The sequence below is a fragment of the Rhea pennata genome, chromosome 10, assembly GCF_028389875.1.
Source record: "Rhea pennata isolate bPtePen1 chromosome 10, bPtePen1.pri, whole genome shotgun sequence".
Taxonomy (NCBI): domain Eukaryota; kingdom Metazoa; phylum Chordata; class Aves; order Rheiformes; family Rheidae; genus Rhea; species Rhea pennata.
This window is the reverse complement of record NC_084672.1, coordinates 6672849-6691911: the sequence shown is the minus strand read 5'-3', so window position 1 is coordinate 6691911 and position 19063 is coordinate 6672849. Positions and strand designations below refer to the sequence as shown.

The following is a 19063-nucleotide window of genomic DNA, read 5'->3' as shown; positions in this document are numbered from 1 at the left end:
CCTGAGTGATAAATCTCTTCCATGTGTCCAGACAGTCTAGACTGTGCCTCTGTAGCCTCAGGCTTTGGGACGAGTTAGTATTTAGGAAGAAATTTTTGATTTCTTCTATGCTGAGAAGGGCTAGAACGGTTTGGACCCTCTGGTTACTGCAGAAAGTGGCAACCCTACATGTCCAACATCATTTTTTTTCCTTTCCCTTTAACAAATTGTTTTTTTTTTTCTTAGCTTGCCAAAGGTGCTTTATCCCCTTATGAGGTTATATACATTGAGTTGTATACATTCTATTCTGTTGTATATGTTATGTTCTGAATTTGAAGGTAAATAGCTATGTTACCAGGGCATAACATACTCAAAAATGGTAGTGCGAAGTCTTTCTTTCTCTTGCCACCAGAGGCTTAGAGAATTCAAAACTGAAATGCACATTGGAATTTGGCAAAGAATTTCTCTTAAAACTCACCTTTGGGATGATGAAGGAGAAAATGTACTCAGGTGACAGTGCTTTGTGCTCTGACCCCAGCATGTTGCTTCTGCTGCTCCTGGAATTTTCATCTCATCTTAGTGAGGGAACTTGAAGATTCATCAAACGAAATTCTGCCCAGGAATAAGACACTGCAGCAGAGACTGATAATTCAACTCCAACGACCCTGAGGCGTCAGGGGAGTTTGTGCGATGGGCTTTCAGTGCTGAAAGCACAGTCCTCCATGGTGGTGAAGAGCTAATTCCGATGCCTAGGAGCAGGCACTTATGTTGATCAGGCTAAAGAGAATAAGTGCAGTCACTGTGAAACGGGGAAAAGAAATTTCTAGGTAAATTTCAGGAAGAGAAATTTATATAAGCAAATGTATAATTATTTTTTGGACTACTACTTAGAATCTTATTCCTACCCTCAAGGAATTTCACCAGTTACCATGCCTATGAGTATTTGCTTGACTAAGGAATACCAGTATTAACATTGTCTAATACTTTGTCTTTTTTTTTGATAGTACCCATGTGGAGGAACAGATCTAGACTCTTCCATGTCATCTCAAATTTTTGATGATCAGATGGTAAGTCCTTTTATTTTAAGGTGTTTTGAAACTGGATCTGATTCTTTGTGGGAAACGCAACTAATTTTAGGTTCAGGGTCTTTGCTTGTGTGTGTTTTGCTTACAAATATAAAAACACACCAGGCGAAACAACCTTCTGTAGATTTTTGCAGCGTGCTATTTTGCAGCAGAGTCAGAAGCAATTGCTAATGCTTTAAATGGACTAGTACATTCTGCATTTTTTTTCAAGGTATTCTATAATTTGTATGTTGTACCTCTCATGTAAAGCTCGTTTGCTTATTCTGGATTAATTTATTCACCTTTGCCTTTTGATAGCGTCCTCCTTAAGTGCTGTCTGGAGGCCATTTTCACTGAGTGTACCAACTGGAAGGTGATGTGGTGTATAGTCCTGGCAGCACCCATGGGGAAGAATGCTATCGAGTTTGCCACTGCAAAACTCATAACTGGCGTTGCCCACTGTTGCTTTTCCCTTTTAGAACTGTATAAAGAAATGTTGCACTCTCAGTAGTGGAAAGAAATGTGCATTTTCTCATGAGGTCATCAGATGAATGCAGAGGTACGAGGATGAAGCAGCTAGAAAAAAAATATTGCGGTCGGTTGATAGGATTTGAAAGTCCTGTCCCTGCCTTTATGATTTTTAGTATTACTAATGATTTGCAGGGAAAAACTTTCACGTGTTACCCTTTGCTATCTGACAACGTTATTAGTTTATTTGCATAATGAAACAAAGTCTCGGAGAAACATCTTTCCTTGCTGGCCTACCGAGCGCTCTGTAAAAGATTTCCCTAATGAAAGGCGAGATGGTGAGGTCTGAATTTTGCCGCTGCAAAACCAAGAAAACACCTGCTTGTGCTGTAATGAGGCCGCTTCACGAGAAGCGAAATGGTGACCGATGTCTTTGTTCTCCCGAGGCCCTTGAGGAAGGAAGTGCCTGTGTGCGCAAGCTGCCCAGCCCCTGTGCTTACCTGCTGACGATCCACCTGAGAGAAGGCCGGAACCTGGTGGTCAGGGACCGCTGCGGTGAGCCGCACCTTGCAGTTTTCTTTTTAAAAGTCACTATTTTGCTTTCCCTTACTACAGTTTGGCAGCAGCTTGCGCCACCGACTTCGTCGTCGCCTCCAGCGCGCTGCTGTGACTTGCAGCTGTCCTGCAGCTTGCAGGCCGGAGCGCTCCACGGTGGGACCCTTCCGTCTCAGACGTAGGGAGGAAGGGAACCGGCGCTTGTGTGCTGCTCCCCTTTGCTGCTTGCGCAGTTACAGAGCGTCTCCCTGTCTGCACTTTCGGGGTGCATCTGGCCAAGAACTGCAGAATCATTTCTTGTCTGAGGAATTCTAGTTTAGCTGAGGAAAAAAGCTGAAGAATGTTTTGATATTGGTTAAAGGGAGCAGCTGCTGAGAGTGGTTTGGCGGCTAGCTGCGAAGATCCTAATAAATGGGGAGCTGAGGGGGAGGAGATAAAAGCCGGTGCTCCCGCCTAAACCCGAAAGACAGGTCAGAGAGGATGCAGTTTTAAAAAATAACAAATGGTGAATGAAACTAAGGGAAAACTGGAATTTTAGTCCCTCCCACAAGCCGATCCTGCTAGACCGAGGATGTGTTACGTACTGTCCTGTGGAGCTGTCGGGGTGGGTGTGGGGATAGTCCAAGCCTGGCAAAATTGGTTTTGGAGAAGTGGGGACTGTGTGAAAGTGCCTGCTGTTAGTCTGGCTGTCCTTCAGCCTGTTACAGGCAGAGAGTGAAAGTGCTTATAAATAGCTTAACTTGCTAGTTTCTCTGCTTGGTGCCGGGGTAATGGATAATCTTGTTGGCGGCTCCAAAGAGGCTTGGTGTAGCTCTGGCAGAAGCGATTGCTTCAAGATCTTCCATCTGCACCTTTCTCATAGCTCTTCCAGATATCCAGTGTTGGGCTGATCTGTATTTCTTTCTGCATGTGGAAAAGTTTCTCCATACTACTTTTACGTTGCAACTATATACGAGCATTTCCTATCTTTTGAGACTAAGCAATAAGGTTTAATTGGTTTAATGAAAACAAGTTTGACCTAGAGGCCTGTAAAGGTATGCATGTAAAGAGACTGGGGTAGATTTAGAAACCTCCTCGCACTGGCTGTTTGTTTGCTGTTGGGATTTCTCCTATTATCTCACTTTTTCTTGCTGTTTTTTTTTTTCTTTTTTCATAGCTTCACCAAGCAGTAGCTCTTGGCTGAGCATATATTACTTTTTCCTTGCAGCTTCCAGCTTTTGGAGGGAGTGAATGAATACTTAGATTAAGATCTTCACTCTTTGAACAGAAGCATGTTACTTCCTGAAAATGTAGCAGTTCATCAGATTTACTAGCAAGCCATACAAGACAGGACACATCCAGCAGCTTCTTTGGAAGAGATGCTATAAATGAGCAATTCCAGCAGAGCAGTATCTCTCTAAAGAGATGTTGTTTGTTCTAAGCTGCGTTCTTCTGCATTAGCAAGCGCTTGCCTTAAGCCTTGTATGATGCAGCGCGGTATGACGTAAAACAGTATCACGGTAATTCAGGGGAAAAAAGCATTTTGACAGGTCTCTGTCACTTTCTGTGGCAGACGACTGCTCATTTAGAAAATGGAGCAGGTGAAGTGGTGCATCATCTGATTAAATTCCTGCTTTGTTTAATTCTTTTTGCACACAGTAGAGTAAAAGTAGCAGTGACTCTTCTCCACTCACTGCCGTGTTGCTGTGGCAGCCCTGCAAGAGGCGCGCCAGCGTTGTTCTCGGTCACGTCCGCTAGACGTCTGCTGTCGTACTGGTTGCTTATACGCTTATCTGTACGCTTAGCTGGGTCTAACCTGCACCACAGTGGCTCTTGCGACGTGCTTTTAAAAGCGTGACATTGTCAGCGTCGTTCTCTGCAACGTGAGAAAACCTCAAAGGAAACTTGTAGGCCAGGAGAACGGTGCAACTTGCCGCCGCTTCCTTTTCCCCCAGCGCCGCCGGGCGCCGCCACGCTGAGCGGGAAGCGTTGTGCCAGGGTGCCGGCAGCCGGCTGTGCCCGCGCTCTCGTGTCCGAGCGGTGGTGGGGCACGGAGCCGCGCTCGCGTGAGTCCCCAGAGCTGGCAGGGTCCTGCCCAGAACCTAGTGAAGCTACTTCTGCTTTTGCAGCTGCCTAAGCACAGCAGCCTGCTCCAGTAACCTCAATGAAGCAGCAACGCGTTGTCTGCAGTTGGCATAGCCCAAGAGTTTGGTTGAGTGCCAGGTTGTGCTCAATCGCGTTTTGGGAGCAGGAGGCCTCCAGAGCTGACCAAGTGATGCTGTTTGCAACACAGCTGGGGCGAGGCTTTCAAACCCTTTTCCCTTAATTTACTGCATACGTTTTTGTGCGCAGTAGGGTCCTTGAGCTCTGTAGCTCTCCAGAGGGTATAGTGCTAAGTTGCAGGCCATGTGTTTCATGTGGGTTTTGGAGTTGGAAAGTTCTTCTGGTCGGTCTTATCTGAACAACTGCAAAAATGCTCTGGTAGATACCAGTCAGAGCAAGGTATCAGAGTTCACGTGTAGGAGCAGTTCTGTACCGCATTTAGTCAAATTTGAGGTCAAACCTGTGGATAACTGCTTGCCTAGTCAATGATAGAAATTTTAATGTCTCTGCCTCTAAATGCCAAAAGATACAAAAAATTATAGTTTTACTGAAGACTGTATAGCTCTGCACAGTCTTTGGCTTGCATCAGGTTTATGCATTTAAGTGTTTTTATAAGCAGATTTTTGATTTTTCCTGAATTTTAGTATTTAGTAATTATCAGCAATTTTTCTAAAAAGTCTTAACATCTGTAGGCTTGATGATTGCTTTATACCTGTCAGATTACATTTTTGGTGGAGTTCTGCATCTTCTCAAAGAAAATGGCATGCAAGTTTGCTCTCCTCATCTCACACAGATTTTTCCGCTGAATCTTAATTTACAGACAACTCAAGTTGAGGGGACTGGCAGAAATTGAGTGGAAATGCAGATAAAAATCACAAGCTGTGCTCTTGATGCCCTCTTGTGGCCATTTTTAATGTTGTTCTGTGGCCTCTGGCAAATGAGGTTGAGCATTTCTGGAGGGCTCTGCAGGGGTGTGCTCTTGCCATTTCATACAGATGAACTATTTCATCTGTTACCTTTATGTTCTGCCATAGATCATCAACTTCTGGACTGGATGGAGATGTAGCAGCTGTGGCTACATTGTGCATTTCGGCGCTATAAAAAACTTTGTAAGAAACAAGATACACTTGAAAAACCTGGTGGGCAAAATGAAGTTTCTAGTTCTGGTATTTTGTCAGGACACCAAGGTTGTTTAATCCACTTCATTAACAGGCCAGTATCCCATCACTTTCTAACATTATGCCCTGGTTTTGAACCAAAAGCAAGTTGTAAGTACATACACTATCTATAGATTCACCAGGAATTTTTGTGCCAGAACAGCAAAATAACTGTAGTTTTAAAATGAAATGTTGGCCCATCCACCTCCAATCCCAACGTTACCATTTTTGCCCGTAGAGCCAAGTCTTTTTGTTCAGTGTGACTTTTTCCCTCACCTCTGCCAGCTGTCTTCTCACATGGCAAAAGAGCCAACTAACAGTGCGGACTCTGTGATTTATGGGGGGGGAAACCTAGTGGATCCACGTGGGAAAGCGTCGTGGGGATGTGCTGGTTGCAGCAAAGCGCTGCTCATCTAGGTTGGACCTATTGGTTTGAAGGTGGGAAAGGGAGAGAGCAAGATATTCTGGATCACAAAGCTTGAGCTGTTTGAGATACTTGGGAGATGTAGGCAAAGCCTCTGCCCAGGTTCGTTCACGCAGGTAGTCCTTGGCCTTCTGCAGCTTGTCTCTTTGTACGTGCTCCATCCTGGGGAGGGCACAGGTGCAGGCACTGGAGTCTGACTCAGCTGCGTGTGCTCCCCGTTGTTTCCTGTAAAATGCATGAGCAGTGTGGGAAGAAAATGGGGAAAAGGTCCTGAAAGATCCTTTGCTGGGCCAATATTCCGGTGTTCCCTCTTGGGGATGCAGTTGGGATAAGGGTTCTCTCTCAGCCATCAGCTTGAGTGGAGTCTGATTTACTGGCTTCTCACTTAGGCTTTTTGGGATGCAGTCCAACCTAGCTAGTCATACGTTGGAAACAACCTGAACAGGTAGTAAGTTGTGCTTGGCAATAGGCATTCGTGTCACCTTTATATGAAGCATCCACGCTTGGTGCCTAGTATTGCATGGTGCACAGGTTATCCGCTATCTACAGTTCTTTTAACTAATGAATCAGACACTGGATGGTGTAGATCTGCTTCTGTGTGCTTATGTAGAACCAAACATATTGGGGGGGGGGGGGCTTGTGTACTTGTGCAGTATTACAGTTATTATCTGACATGATGTGTCTTGGTAATGATGAGTTTGAATTGTGTAGGTACTATAAATAGTAAGAAAACAAATGCATTTTATTAATATAGGTGTCTGCAGAGCACTGGTGGTTCTGCAGAAGATGGAGGTAATTGCTGCATACTTGGTTTTTCAAAAAATATTAAATGTTTTGGACACTAGTGCTCTAAGTGTTGCCACTTCATCATACCTTCGGGAGTTTTATGGCTTCATTTGAACCTTTTTTGGGATGCTTGTTACTTCCAGCTGCAAATACTTTGAGATGGGACAGGCAGGAGCCCATTTGACGTGTTGGTTTGCTGTCATGGGGCAGGGTGATGCCTGATGTTAATTTGAGCCTGTCTAACGAAATCTGAAATGTCCTGCTCCCTGTTAGCTCTGCAGTGATCAGACTGTGCCTACTGCTGGCTGTGCTGAGTCACCTCTGCAGAGCAGAGTGACCGTGACACGGGGCAGTAGCGTGGTGTCACAGTCGTGAGGAAGTGTTACTTCCCTTGAACTGACAAATCCAACTATAATGCTCTAAGAAAAGAGAGAAACTCTGAGTTTCTGTGATGGCAGCCCCTCATGTTTCTAAGTCGCACACTTCCAAATCTTGAGTGTTTTTTCCCTTTTGGTCAGCATGATTATGAGAAATAGATTTCTCAGATGTGGTATCAGCTGTGAGTGACTGAGCTTTTTTTGTTTGTTGTGGGGAAAGTTTTTTTTTTTTTTTTTTTTTTTTTTTTTTTTTTTCCAGCTGCATTGCTCCAACCTGATTTTTGCCTTTTCTTTTTCATGTGGTCAGATATCTTCTAGGTTTTACGCTACAGTGGTGTTTGTAGCTGATACCTGGCCTTTTCCGTTCTTTTCCTCAGTTTTCCCATGTTGTTTCCTGCTGCTGCTGTGATTTTGGTCTCATTTCTTGCTAGGGACAGCCAGACTGCGAGAAGCCACTGAGAGCAGTGCGTGACGACAGCCGAGCAGGCTGCGTGAGCACCTTCACCCCGTGGGGTGCATGCCATCTCCCCTGCTTGGGGCACCATCCCTTCTGCATCCAAAGCTGAGCACAGCTGATTGGAGGGTCTTGGGGTGCCAGGAGTGAGGCCGTGACACTCTGCTCCGTGGGGAGCTGCAAACTGAACCATGGACACGTGCGTGGTGGGAGCCAAACGGGAGCTAGGTCTCCTGAAACGCCTTACAGCAATTGAAGAAAGAAGATAGAATAATGCACAGTTTCCATTTTAGTTTCCATAATGCACAGGTCCACAGTTGGACCTGAACCAGGCCACCCTCTGTTCCCTGCTCTGGTCTCTGCTGTCTGGATTCGCCCACGGCAGCAGGCTGCCGGCGCGCTGGAGGCAGGGATGCGCTTGTGCTGCGTCGAGCGTGTGTCAGCTCATGCAGAATAAGTCCATTGTTTGGAAAGCAAATGTTCGTGGCAATTAGGCTGAATAGTTCACTACAAACATGCTGCCTGGTTAATTTAGACTTTCTCTGTTTTCAGGGCATCGGCAATTAGATCATTAGTTCTTCAAATTTATTAATTATTCAGATTTATTAGACAACTTTTCACACTTCTTTTTGAAAAGCGTAATTATGACTAATTTACAAATGCAAAGAATTTGAATGGGGTTGGGTACTTATTTTGATGTTTTCTGGATCCTGTATTGCTATGCGTACAACGGCGTGTGCAGCAATTGTTTGTCTGCGCCAAATTCAATTTCTCTAAGTGCAGCGTGTGTGACTGAAACTTTGCCTCCTCGACCCCACCGTTCTTGCAAGCGGCCCTTCTGGACTGGCTGACTGCACCAGAATAGAAACCTCAAAAAACTGGGTTGAATTAAAACAAAAGCAAATAATCCAAGAATGCCAAGCCATCTTTGGTAAAATGAATGTTGGATTAAGAACTATAAGGATGGCAGCACCAGAAGAGAATACATAGGGCCCAGAGACTAGCTCTCTTTTTGTGTAGATAACTAATGTAGATAAGTGGTTTCTTCAACCGATCAAGCTCTACTAATCATTGGAGCTGGTCCCCAGTGAGCAGCTGTCTGTATTACCAGTTCACACTTGCTCCTTTCTAGGACCCATATAAGTAGTTTTTGCAAAACCAGAGACTGAGAATTCAAGAAGAAGAAACTTCTCACACAATGAGAATGATGCTCACAAACGGGACACGCGTTTCGCCCCCAAACATGGTGTCAGTGTCCTTTTTCCTACCCTTGGAAGCAAGCAGACCTTGTAAGTCAAAAAGGGTAGCAAGGTAACAAATTTAATGGCAGAAGAGTGTTCCTGTCAGGGATGCCGTTCATCCTGATGTGAATTTGGAGTTGATGGGGGAATATTGCACGCAAGGACCTTGATACCGAGCAGTAATGTAAAAGCAGCTGGTTTTGTGCCTTCCTGTGCTTTTGGTTTTGAGGCTGTGCCAGGGATTAGCTTGACTAACCTTTGTTGGAGGTGATTTATTGTTTCTATCATTGTCCTTCGTGTGTCTTATGGCATTTTGGTAGAATCTTTTTTTTTTTTTTTCCTGTTTTTCTTTTTCTTTTTCTTTTCTATTAGTTGGTTTGTTTATTTTAGCTTCTTACTGCAGTGTCTGAAGGGCGCTGCTTGCACAGTATCTTACATAAAACGTCCTGCGTCTGCTTCTGTGGCTTGTTAATGGTCAGTTCACACTTTCTTAAAGCATTGGCTCAACTGTAGGCTTGCATGTGTTCTTCACACTTCTCTGGGTAAGTTTTTTTGGTTTATTTTCCCTAGAAGCCTATTGGTGACACTTGTTTCCCAAGCAATGTTTCACTTCCACCTGTTCACGTAAAATTAGCAGTGCACAAAACTTTTGAAAATTACCTGCATTTCCTGCTATTAGAATACTTTTTTCTGATTGCCTCCTTAATCCCTTATCTCTGCTATTTCTCTGTAACAGCGGTTCACCACATAAGTGAGAGCCACTTAAAAATTGTCTTTTACCCCTTTTGTAAATAGCTATAGTAATTCTATCTCTATGAAGTTAAACTAGTTTATTCTTTATGTATATATAAAATAAATCCTTCATAATAAACCCCTCATTTCCTTTCTTCCAATTCAAATTTAGAATTTTGACCCAAACTTAAGATGGTCTAAGTTATATTTTGACACTGTTTGTTCTTTGAGTTTTCAGGATTGCAAAGTGATTAGGTCGTGATTTTTTTTTAATGTAATGTAATGATGTCTTTTGTATGCTGTATTTCCAGTAAATTTATTCCTGTAAGACAGAGTGTGGTTTGAAATCGTATTGGGTCTGCTGTTAATCTTTCGAAGCGTGAGGTAAATGCGTAGTACTCGATACGGTCGGTGTGGTACCTCTCTCTGCAGCTGCTAGAGGGCAGCAGTGCCCATTTAAAAACGCTGTTAACAGTTTCTGAGGCTGCTGAACCCTGCCTGGCTGTCCTGCACCAGCAGCTTTGGCTCGCTGAAGCGTGCTCGCGTTCTGGCTGATGTTTGCTCTGCCTGCACTCGTCGCTGCTTAGTGCTGGTGGAAGCGAGTAGTGAAATGCTGGCCATGGAAATGAATTCAAGGAAGAATCAGTGTGGAGGTGCATGTCCTTTTTCTAACAAGAAAGCAGCTCCCCATGACGGAATGATATTTTTATTTATTTTTTTATTTTTTTTATTTATTTTTTTAGAAGTTACCCCTTCCTTTTACTGGCTTATTTTAGGCTGAGAAGCAGATAATCCTGTATATACTTTTTTTTTTTCCTGTCTGAAAAACCTTCCTGTCTTTACATAATATTTAAATTGACCTTGAAACATCCTTACTTTTTTGCACTGGAAAATACTCCCTCCCCCAACCAACTTAAGGCCGAATTCTAGGCTGCTTTCAAGAAAAATTGATCTCGCTTCATCCTGTTGGCATGAGGCTACAGCTGATGTGACATAAAGGAATAGATTCAGAACTTGCATTTTAGAACAGTCTTGGGAGTACGTGTTTAGTAGTTGTTGACTTGGTTGCCTTCATTTTGAAATGGCCAGAGAAAAGTGGGGTTTTTTTTGGTTTTTTTTTTTTTTTTTTTAATGGCATAGATTTTTCAGAAAATTCTCAGACGCTTGTGTTTAAAGGAAAATTAAAAATCCTTTCTAGACCAGTCCATACCTTAAAAAAAAAAAAAAAAGTCACTTTCAGAAGTGGCCAACAGCCCCGTCGTTCGCGCGACCGAGCCCTCTCCTCGCCGCGCTCGCTCCCGCGCTCCCTCCCAATTATTTTCGTGAACAATTAACGCCGTCCGAACCTGACACCTTTTCCTCGCTTGGCTGTGTAAACCGTCGTCCTCTTTTCTATTAATTCCAGGCGTTAATATTTTCTTTCGCGCAAGTGCCGCCGTTCACCCGTGAAACAGTTTGAGCATTATGTAGCTGTCAGGATACCTGGGGATTACCCAGTCTGCCTCGCCGCTGCCGCGGCCAGCCTCCGAGATGTTTATTTTGAGAGTAAGCTGACAAGCATGAAGGCCTGATCCCAGAGCGGCAATCGTATTTAATTAAAGGCCTCTTTTTATTATCGTTTATTTTTTCCACTGTTGTTTTTTTTTTTTATTTAAGTACATATACGCATGCACACACATCTATGCATCTGTATATGTCTCAGGACTGCTGCTAAAGCCTACCTCAGGTGAGCAATGCTATGCAGCTCCAGACCTTTTTCTTTGCTTTATAATAATCTTGAAAGCTTTCAGTGCAACAGTACCGTTGGGATCCTTGCTAAGGTATGAGCCTCTTGCTTCCCATGTGCAGAAGAAGGGCTTGGAGCTGCTTGGCATTTTATACTTGGAGATACTGAACTTGCTAGCTCTTTGCTTCCTCTGTTTCCGTCTTTCTCTCTCTTCCTGGGTTTTTTGCTCACTCAGTAGTTTTCCTGTGGAAGAAACATGAGTTATGGCTGTAGGCCACCTGCTGCCATCACCCTGTTCATGCTTTCATTTCATCACTTGTTTTCCTTGTCTTGTCTGGTCATTCTTTCGTGCACTTGATAGTTGTGGGCTTCGTTATTGCTACCGCTGTTACCGTTTTCGAGAATGCAGCCTGCTTCTGCTTATCTGCTTAGATAAAAGCAGGTTTGCCTTTTTGTTTCTCCTTTTCCCTTTTAAAGGAGGGAATTTAGGATCTTTGCAGTCGGGACAAACTAAGACTGAAAAGCTAAATGTTACCTCAGCTACTGCATCCTCTGAAGACTTCTGCACATGTTGTGGGGCTAGATGTTATCTTGGGTGTTCGCACTCATGTGAAGCATGCTGTGCTGCTTATGCAGAGGTATAATCGTGGTTTTGAGAAGTACTCTAATGAAAGGGCTGTTCTTAAATCATTAAAAATAACGCACGTCTGCCCACTGAGTTCAGTGGCCTTTGGATCAGGCCCTTATTGCTGTTCTGTTAGAGGTGAAGGAAAAGAAATTTCTTTTTAACCTTTTGCAGCATTGTTCTCAAAAAGGGATTAGTTCTTGCAATTGCTACTTAGAAAAGGAATTAGCTGCAGGTAGTATTTGAAAACTAATCATTATTTTCCTACTGTGAATTAAACTCTCTTCGTAGAGGAGACGGGCAGAATTGGCCGTGGCTCTATATGTTTACCCTTTTGAATTTAAAACACAATAAAAATTTACCGTAATTTTTACACAGTTCTTCACAGTACCACAGAGTTTCACACAGATGCTAAAACAGGGTTATTTTTTGTTGAATCCATCTGTCTTTACAAACCAGTGATCAGAGCGTCAAATATTTGAAAGTGGCCTTTTCACGTTCTCACCGTTTTACCAAATTAGTGAAAAGTCGGAGTCTCGATGTCCTGCCGGGTTACCCTGAGCTGCAGCTCATTTGTCTACCGGTGAGCAGCTCCGTGGGATCCGGCGAGGACAGATCCAGATTATTTCTGGCTGCGTGAAGTCCGATATAGGAGGTGTCGTCTCCTGCCTGAAGCCTGCGCTGCGGGCTTTCTGGACAGCTAAACGAGTGGTCAAGAGCGTGAAATGTAGCGCTTGCACCGATGGCTTTATTTGAAGTGTCTGTGCTGAATGAGTCCGTTTGATTAGCTATTGCTATTTTAATGGGGAAGTTTAATTCCAAATGTAAGGTGTAATACAGCATCCAATATGACAAATGAGGAATGGCAGATGGGGTCGGTTAATTGGGTATCCTGCTGCAACTCAACTTTATTCTTTGCTTGTGGTCTCTGGGAGATATTTGCAAAGTCTATGTGTGTGTGTGTGTATATATATATATATATATATATATAAATACATACACATAGAAAATAAAAATAAACCATCTAGTTAAATCCTTCATGTTGCTTGTCCCTCTTTTTGTTTGGTATCTTGTGTGTTGATTGGTGTTAGGGCAGATGCCATTGGTTTAATAACAGCAATAAAAAGTTGATTCCCTCTTCTGTTTTCCTTTGACAGCTGCAAGTCTTGCTGCCGAGTAGCGCAATCCTCACGTTCTGTCTATGGACATCTGCCCCATAAAAACATGGGACGTTATTACTGTGGCGAAATGTACCACTTAGAGGATTAAAAATGTGTCACCTGAATACTGTTTATTATCTTTACAGTCTCTCTTGTGCCTGTGGTTTTATCTGGAGCTGGCCAATGATGTCAGTACCTTTGCAGTGAAACTTTACATTTGGACTTAAGTAAACTGGCAGATAACGCTGGCAATGAAATCCTCACTGGACTTTTAGCTATTAGTACTTGCTCCTCAGAGGTCCCATCAAAAGTTACAATGTTTTTTAATTTTGGTCTTTTATATATTCATAGTCACAGGATCACGTTTTCACTGATTCACTGTCTGTTTTGTTTGTTAGCTTGTAAACACTCATTCATCAGTGGTTCTGTTTGCTCTTTTCCCAAATTAAAATATTAACCAAGTAAGGAATAATTAACATTCTTTCAAAATAACATAGCAGAGATCAAGCAGACTATAAAGAATTTTTGTTGCTTGCTGTCAAGCAACTTTCTGATTGTTTAATGCATTTCCTGTATGAACTAGAATGTTTTTTATGTGTGTGTATATGTACATATACATCCACAGTGGGGGTGGTGTATATATATATATAGTGTGTATGTAAATACAATACATGCATAAGCTTGTAATTTATTATAGGTAGCTATTATTAAATTATAATTTTAAGATTATTTTTGTGAGGCTATATCAGAAGAGGGCTAATCTGTTTCTTCTTATTATCATAGGCACAAGCGACCCATATGTGAAGTTTAAACTGAATGGGAAAACTCTATACAAAAGCAAAGTAGTCTACAAGAACCTAAACCCCGTCTGGGATGAGACTGTTGTGCTGCCAATACAGAACCTCAGCCAAAAACTCTGGGTCAAGGTAAACTTTGGGTTTAGATTTTGAAAGGTGGTAAATATTTTTAAGCAATCGTTGTCTACTTTAAATAGGTATTCATTTCTGTTTACTGTAGCAGCTTAAAATAAAATATGCTCTGGTTTAAGAGTTTTAGCAGTTTCCAATTAAAATGTACATATGTCTTTTCCAGATTTTACTTGGATGTTTTGCTTTTTAAGTCTATGAAAACCCCAAGTTGAAATAAAACTCCTTGACTGGATCTGGTTAAAACTCTGGAACGAAATTCTGCTGTTACTCTACTCTGCTTGTACAAACTCAGTGAAATCGATAGCAGTTACATAAGCAGAATTTAAGAACGTAATTTGGCAGGGTGGAATAGAATTATTACCTAGGACGAAGCAGTGACAAGTAGCAAAGCCTTTTCTCGTTATGAGTAACATTGCGCTTACCAGAACTGCAAGCTACCGGTCGTAAGCACTAATTGCTAAAACATCTGTAGCAAGAAGTACCTGGTTTTGTGCAGCACTTAGTTATGCTATCATGCAGAATATAACGGCACAGGCATGGTCCATAGCAGCGCACACATGTCTGTTTACATTATGTCAAGAAGATACTTTCAAAATGCTATTTAAATATTTAGTTAAAAACACAAATTAAAGCAGAGAGATGGAAGATTGCCTGTGAATTATATCTGAGCTTTGATCTTTCAAATGCAAAGTTGAACTGAATATGCTTAAAATATCTGTTCTTGTATTGGTCAGGACAAAACTGACTTAGGATGTGAAAATTATAAATATTTATTTTATTCTGCCACCAGGTGTATGATCGAGATTTAACTTCTTCTGACTTCATGGGGTCAGCATTTATAGCACTCACCGAACTTGAACTTAATAGGTAATACGTTTTTTTTGCATTAAAGCTTGGTACTGCAGTTGAATTGAGAAACATAGTAAAATAACTTAAAACTCTTCATATTGCACAGAAATTGCCTATACACGAAAACTTGTCTGTTTGCAAAACTTCTGAGAGAAGGGTGGGGAGCCCCTCGAGAAATTGTTTGAGACAGATTCTGTATGGGCATGGCCTGGTCCGACTTTTATGTACTGGTTCAAATCCAGCATGCAAAAGGCAAGGTTCAAAAGGAAGGTGCTCCCCCTTCCCATGGCCCAGCAGCGTGTGGCCCCGGTTTAATGCAGAGGAAAGCCCTTCGTCCACAGCTAGTTGGTTCAAACGCGGTGCTGGAAGCCAGGAATTCAAGTTTAATCTCCATTTCGTACAGCCCCTGAGGGACTGTGGGTTTTTTTTCTCTTAAGAAAAGAAGTGCCCCTGTGCAGGTATATCACAACTCCTGTGGCTGAGGTCTCCGAGTTTCTAGAAATTTTAATGAATATAATATAATGTCACCAGGTAAGTACCAGCATTGCTGTTTTTGGTGAGGGAGCTGTGCTGCGGAGGGAGATTAAATGCACATGCAAGAGGGCAGAAAAGTCTGACACCGAGCAAGAACAAATACAGATCTCATGAGTCAAATTCCAGTCTCTGTTTAAAAAAGAAAAAAAAATAAAAGGAAAAATAAAGGAAAAAAAAAACACCTTGGGTGAGTTTCTGTCACTTTTCTTCCCTGTAAAGCAGATATAGCGGTAACTTAGCTCAATGCGTCTCTGCGTATGGAGAGTTATAAGCAATGCTATATGAAGGCTAGGCTGTGTTATGAAGAGAGCTGTATGTTGTCAGAACTATGGGGGAGCCCATTAAATTTCCCATTTTACATTTAAATTCGATACTGGAAACTTCAGACAAAAGGCTGAAACTTGCACTCTTCAACATCGTGACCTTCAATACTGAACTCGAGTTAACAGTGAAGTCAACAAAATAAATTTTTTTTCTTTTGCTTGTAGAACTACTCAACAGATCTTAAAACTGGAAGATCCAAATAGCTTGGAAGATGACATGGGAGTGATTGTATTAAACTTGAGTCTAGCAGTCAAGCAAGGTGACTTCAAGAGAAATGTAAGTGACTTAGCAAATCAAACATACAGCTGGGAAAAGAGCTGTCCTAATCTGATTTACTGGTAAATGCTGCTGCTATTCTCATCCTCTGAGACTTGATATTGAAATCTAGATAGATCGTAACTTCAAAAAAAAAAAAAAAAAAAAAAAAAAAAAAAAAAAAAAAGAGAAACTCCATATTTAACTGGGTAAAAGTTGCTTGGGTGTCTATAGCTGAATGCCTCTGTCTCGTAGTTCTGTAGCACGCAGCAGCAACACTCTCCAGATACCATCTGTGCACGTTATCTCCCACTAAAACATGCAGGTGTGAATGAGCAAATGAAGGAGCAGTACCTTGCATGACTGCTATTCCAGAGCATGATACTTACTGATTTACACCCGGTAGTTTAGCTTTTAGTGCCTTAAAAAAAAAAAAAAAGTCAGACTGCTGGATTTTCTGCTTTTCTCCGTACCGATGAAAATACAGCCGTGTGAAATCCGAAAGCGGGGGTTTCATGTCGGCGTGCAGACCGTGCCAATGCTGCGCAGGAGCGCGCTGCCCGAGAGCGGCAGGCGGCTGGCGAAAACCCCGATCTTGCCACCGACGGTTTCTCGACCGAGTTCGACTGAGTTTGGCTCCTGATGCTGAAATGTGGGGCGGTTTTAATCCTGGAATAAACTGGGCAGAGACTGAGAACAGCAAAATGAAGCTGTTAAATTTTTTAAGGTTCAAGGTCCTGCCAGTGGTTTTTTGGGTTTGTTTTTGTTTTGCTTTATATCTAGTAAGAAAATTGCAGTTTACAGCACGTTTTTGAATACTAGATTTGGAATTCCAGTCTGAAAGGAATTATTTATAAAAACTTAAAAGTTTCAAAGGATTGGGAGGCAAAACAGTTAATGTGAGACACCCGTCATTCAGCATTCATTTTCCTAATTGTTGCTTTTTTTGAGAATTGTAAAGTCACCCATTAAATTAAGATAGTTGTAAAGTTATCTCTGTATGATTATTTAAATGTTAATGACATTCAAAACACTGTGTCTGTATATATATGTGTGTATGTATATATAAATGTGTGTGTGTGTGTATATATATATATGTATATATAGAGAGAGAGCGAGCGTGCTACATAGTAAGGTGCTTTGGATCTGAGATGTGAATTTCCCTGCTAACTTATCCAAGACAAAATGCTATTACCAGAAGTGTCACTGGTTGCCAGAGGAGGTGCAAGGGGAAGCTGTTTAGCTGCAAGAACCTGAGAAATTCTTCTCTGGGGATTTTTAGGAGGCCGTAGGATAAAGCAGACCTAGCCCATGAGGCAGAAAATGCGGTGGTTTAAAGCTGCAGCTTTTGATACCTTGGGTGCTTGCTTAGCATTCAGATGGAGATGATAGAGTTGGTGCACACTGCAATTTTTTTTAAAGATGATGTTTTAAGCCCTCATATTTCAAATGCAAATTGCTCAGCCATTTCCAGTGGAATCAGAACAGTGAAATGGCTCTGTCCACATTAGCACTTAACAGCAAAATGATTTTTTTTTCCTTTTTAAATTAGCTTAGTGTAGAACCAGATGGCACCAAAAGTATAAGCCATGTTTCTTACTAATGGCTCTGGGTCCCTCCACTTTCTATTCTTGATTTTTTTTTCCTTCTCCCCTCTTATTTCTGTGCAATGCAGGTATTTCGAGTTTGTTGATTGTTATATTCCATGAGCAAGGGAGGTAGATAAATGCAGTAGCAGACCCAAACAGCTACTAAGTAATAAGCTTTTCTAATGCATATTAAAAGATGCTGTTTGAATGATTTTACTAACCACTCTACCTATTCTACTCCTTCTCTGTTCCCCTTCTCTGGGTTCTCTTTGGTACAATGGTGGGGACTCATGAATAGAGATGGTCAAATCGGAAGAAGCGAACTTCATCCAAGGTAATCCATATTTTTTGTCCCCTCCCAAAATCTCTGTGCCCTTTTCTGGAACAGAATGTAAAAATATGAGAACTTTAAGGTCTGGGTGCAAACTGTCAAAATGTGGTGGCTGGGATTCCCACTGCTTTTTAAATTCTTCAGTACGGTGAGAAATCGTGGCTGTTGTATAATCTTGTTGTAGGTCCTATGGTAGCAACCAGCGGCAGCAAGTAAGCCTAAGACCCCATTCTGCAAAGAACTGTAGAAGGAGACAGTCTGTACTAGGGAAAACTGGGTGTAAATTGAAGAAAAGGAGCTGTGAAGGATTTGAGTTGGTTCAGGATATCCAAACAGTGGCTGGTAGGAGGTTCTGGAGTTGACGCTGATTCCCAATCTGACAGTGTGTGCACCGTGTCTCGCTGCTGGAGGACTTTGGGAGGTGATATTTCTTCTCATTGCTGCTGTGCGTTTTGAGACCCCATTTGTTCTGGGGTGGAGGAGCGAGCAGGCCGTTTTCATTACTAAAAATGTAACAGGATCTTCAAGATTTTGTGTGTTGTTACATATCCACCTAACTTTCTTCCCTTGGTCTTCTGTAGTACCCCTGTAGGCTTCTATTACTTTTATATCTGTGTACTGTCCCATTTTTATGTTAGTTTTTAACTTGTTTGGGGAACAAATTTGGCTTTTCATTTGCTCTGTAAAGCTTTAATTTGCTTTTGAGTAAATAACGATACAGAAGCTGGAGGCCGCAGGACCCACCTTGAGAGCTGGACGGCTTAAGTTTTGGAAAAGCAAAATTAGGCTTCTATGGGAACACGCGTGCATCTTGATGTTTTCCCTGTGTAACTATTGGCTTGTGCCTAACTAAATTGAGGAATTGACTTACTCTCACTTTATCTGCCACAACTGCGGTGTGGTGTGTGGAGGAGCCAGCCCCTGCGAGGCGTTGTGCCAGCAAGTGTGGTTTCTGCAGATGGGCGAAGCGCAAAGTGCAGCCCGGGAGCTGGTGGGGCGCAGCTCGGCACGCCGAGCGGCCGCGGAGCAGTGACGCGGGGAGGCGGCCGGGGACCCCCGAGTGCAGCGTGGCACCCGGTTAACAGCTGAAGAGCTCAGCGCTTCGGGTTTTAACTAAAGCTCTGGAAATTGCTGGTGCCCTCGCTCAGCCCGTGTAGCTTGAATCCCCCTTTCTTCTGGTGCCTCTCGATGCTGGTTGGCATCGGGTCCTGGGAAAGGGAGCCAGATTTTTACACCTTTCAAACCTTTTTGTCCAGAATAGTCAACCTTCTGTCTTGGTGTGTGGTGTTGGGTTGTTTTTCCTTTTCTTTCTTCCCTTCCCCCCACCCCCACTTCTTGTTGTTGTACGTTACATCCCATTGCATTTTGAATTTTTTTTTAAATGCATATTTTTTTCTGGTGGTCTTAGCTGTAAGCCATGTG

At 42.5% G+C, this 19063-nt stretch overlaps 1 protein-coding gene across 1 annotated transcript in view; it reads left to right on the top strand.

Moving 5' to 3' along the window:
* MCTP2 (multiple C2 and transmembrane domain containing 2) overlaps window positions 1-19063 on the top strand; it is a 107253-nt gene that overhangs the window by 6613 nt on the left and 81577 nt on the right. The window contains exons 2-7 of the mRNA XM_062583310.1: window positions 984-1046; window positions 1958-2066; window positions 13614-13756; window positions 14550-14626; window positions 15631-15742; window positions 17609-17644. Of these exons, the coding sequence (XP_062439294.1) occupies window positions 984-1046; window positions 1958-2066; window positions 13614-13756; window positions 14550-14626; window positions 15631-15742; window positions 17609-17644 (540 nt within the window). The remainder of the gene's footprint in view (window positions 1-983; window positions 1047-1957; window positions 2067-13613; window positions 13757-14549; window positions 14627-15630; window positions 15743-17608; window positions 17645-19063) is intronic.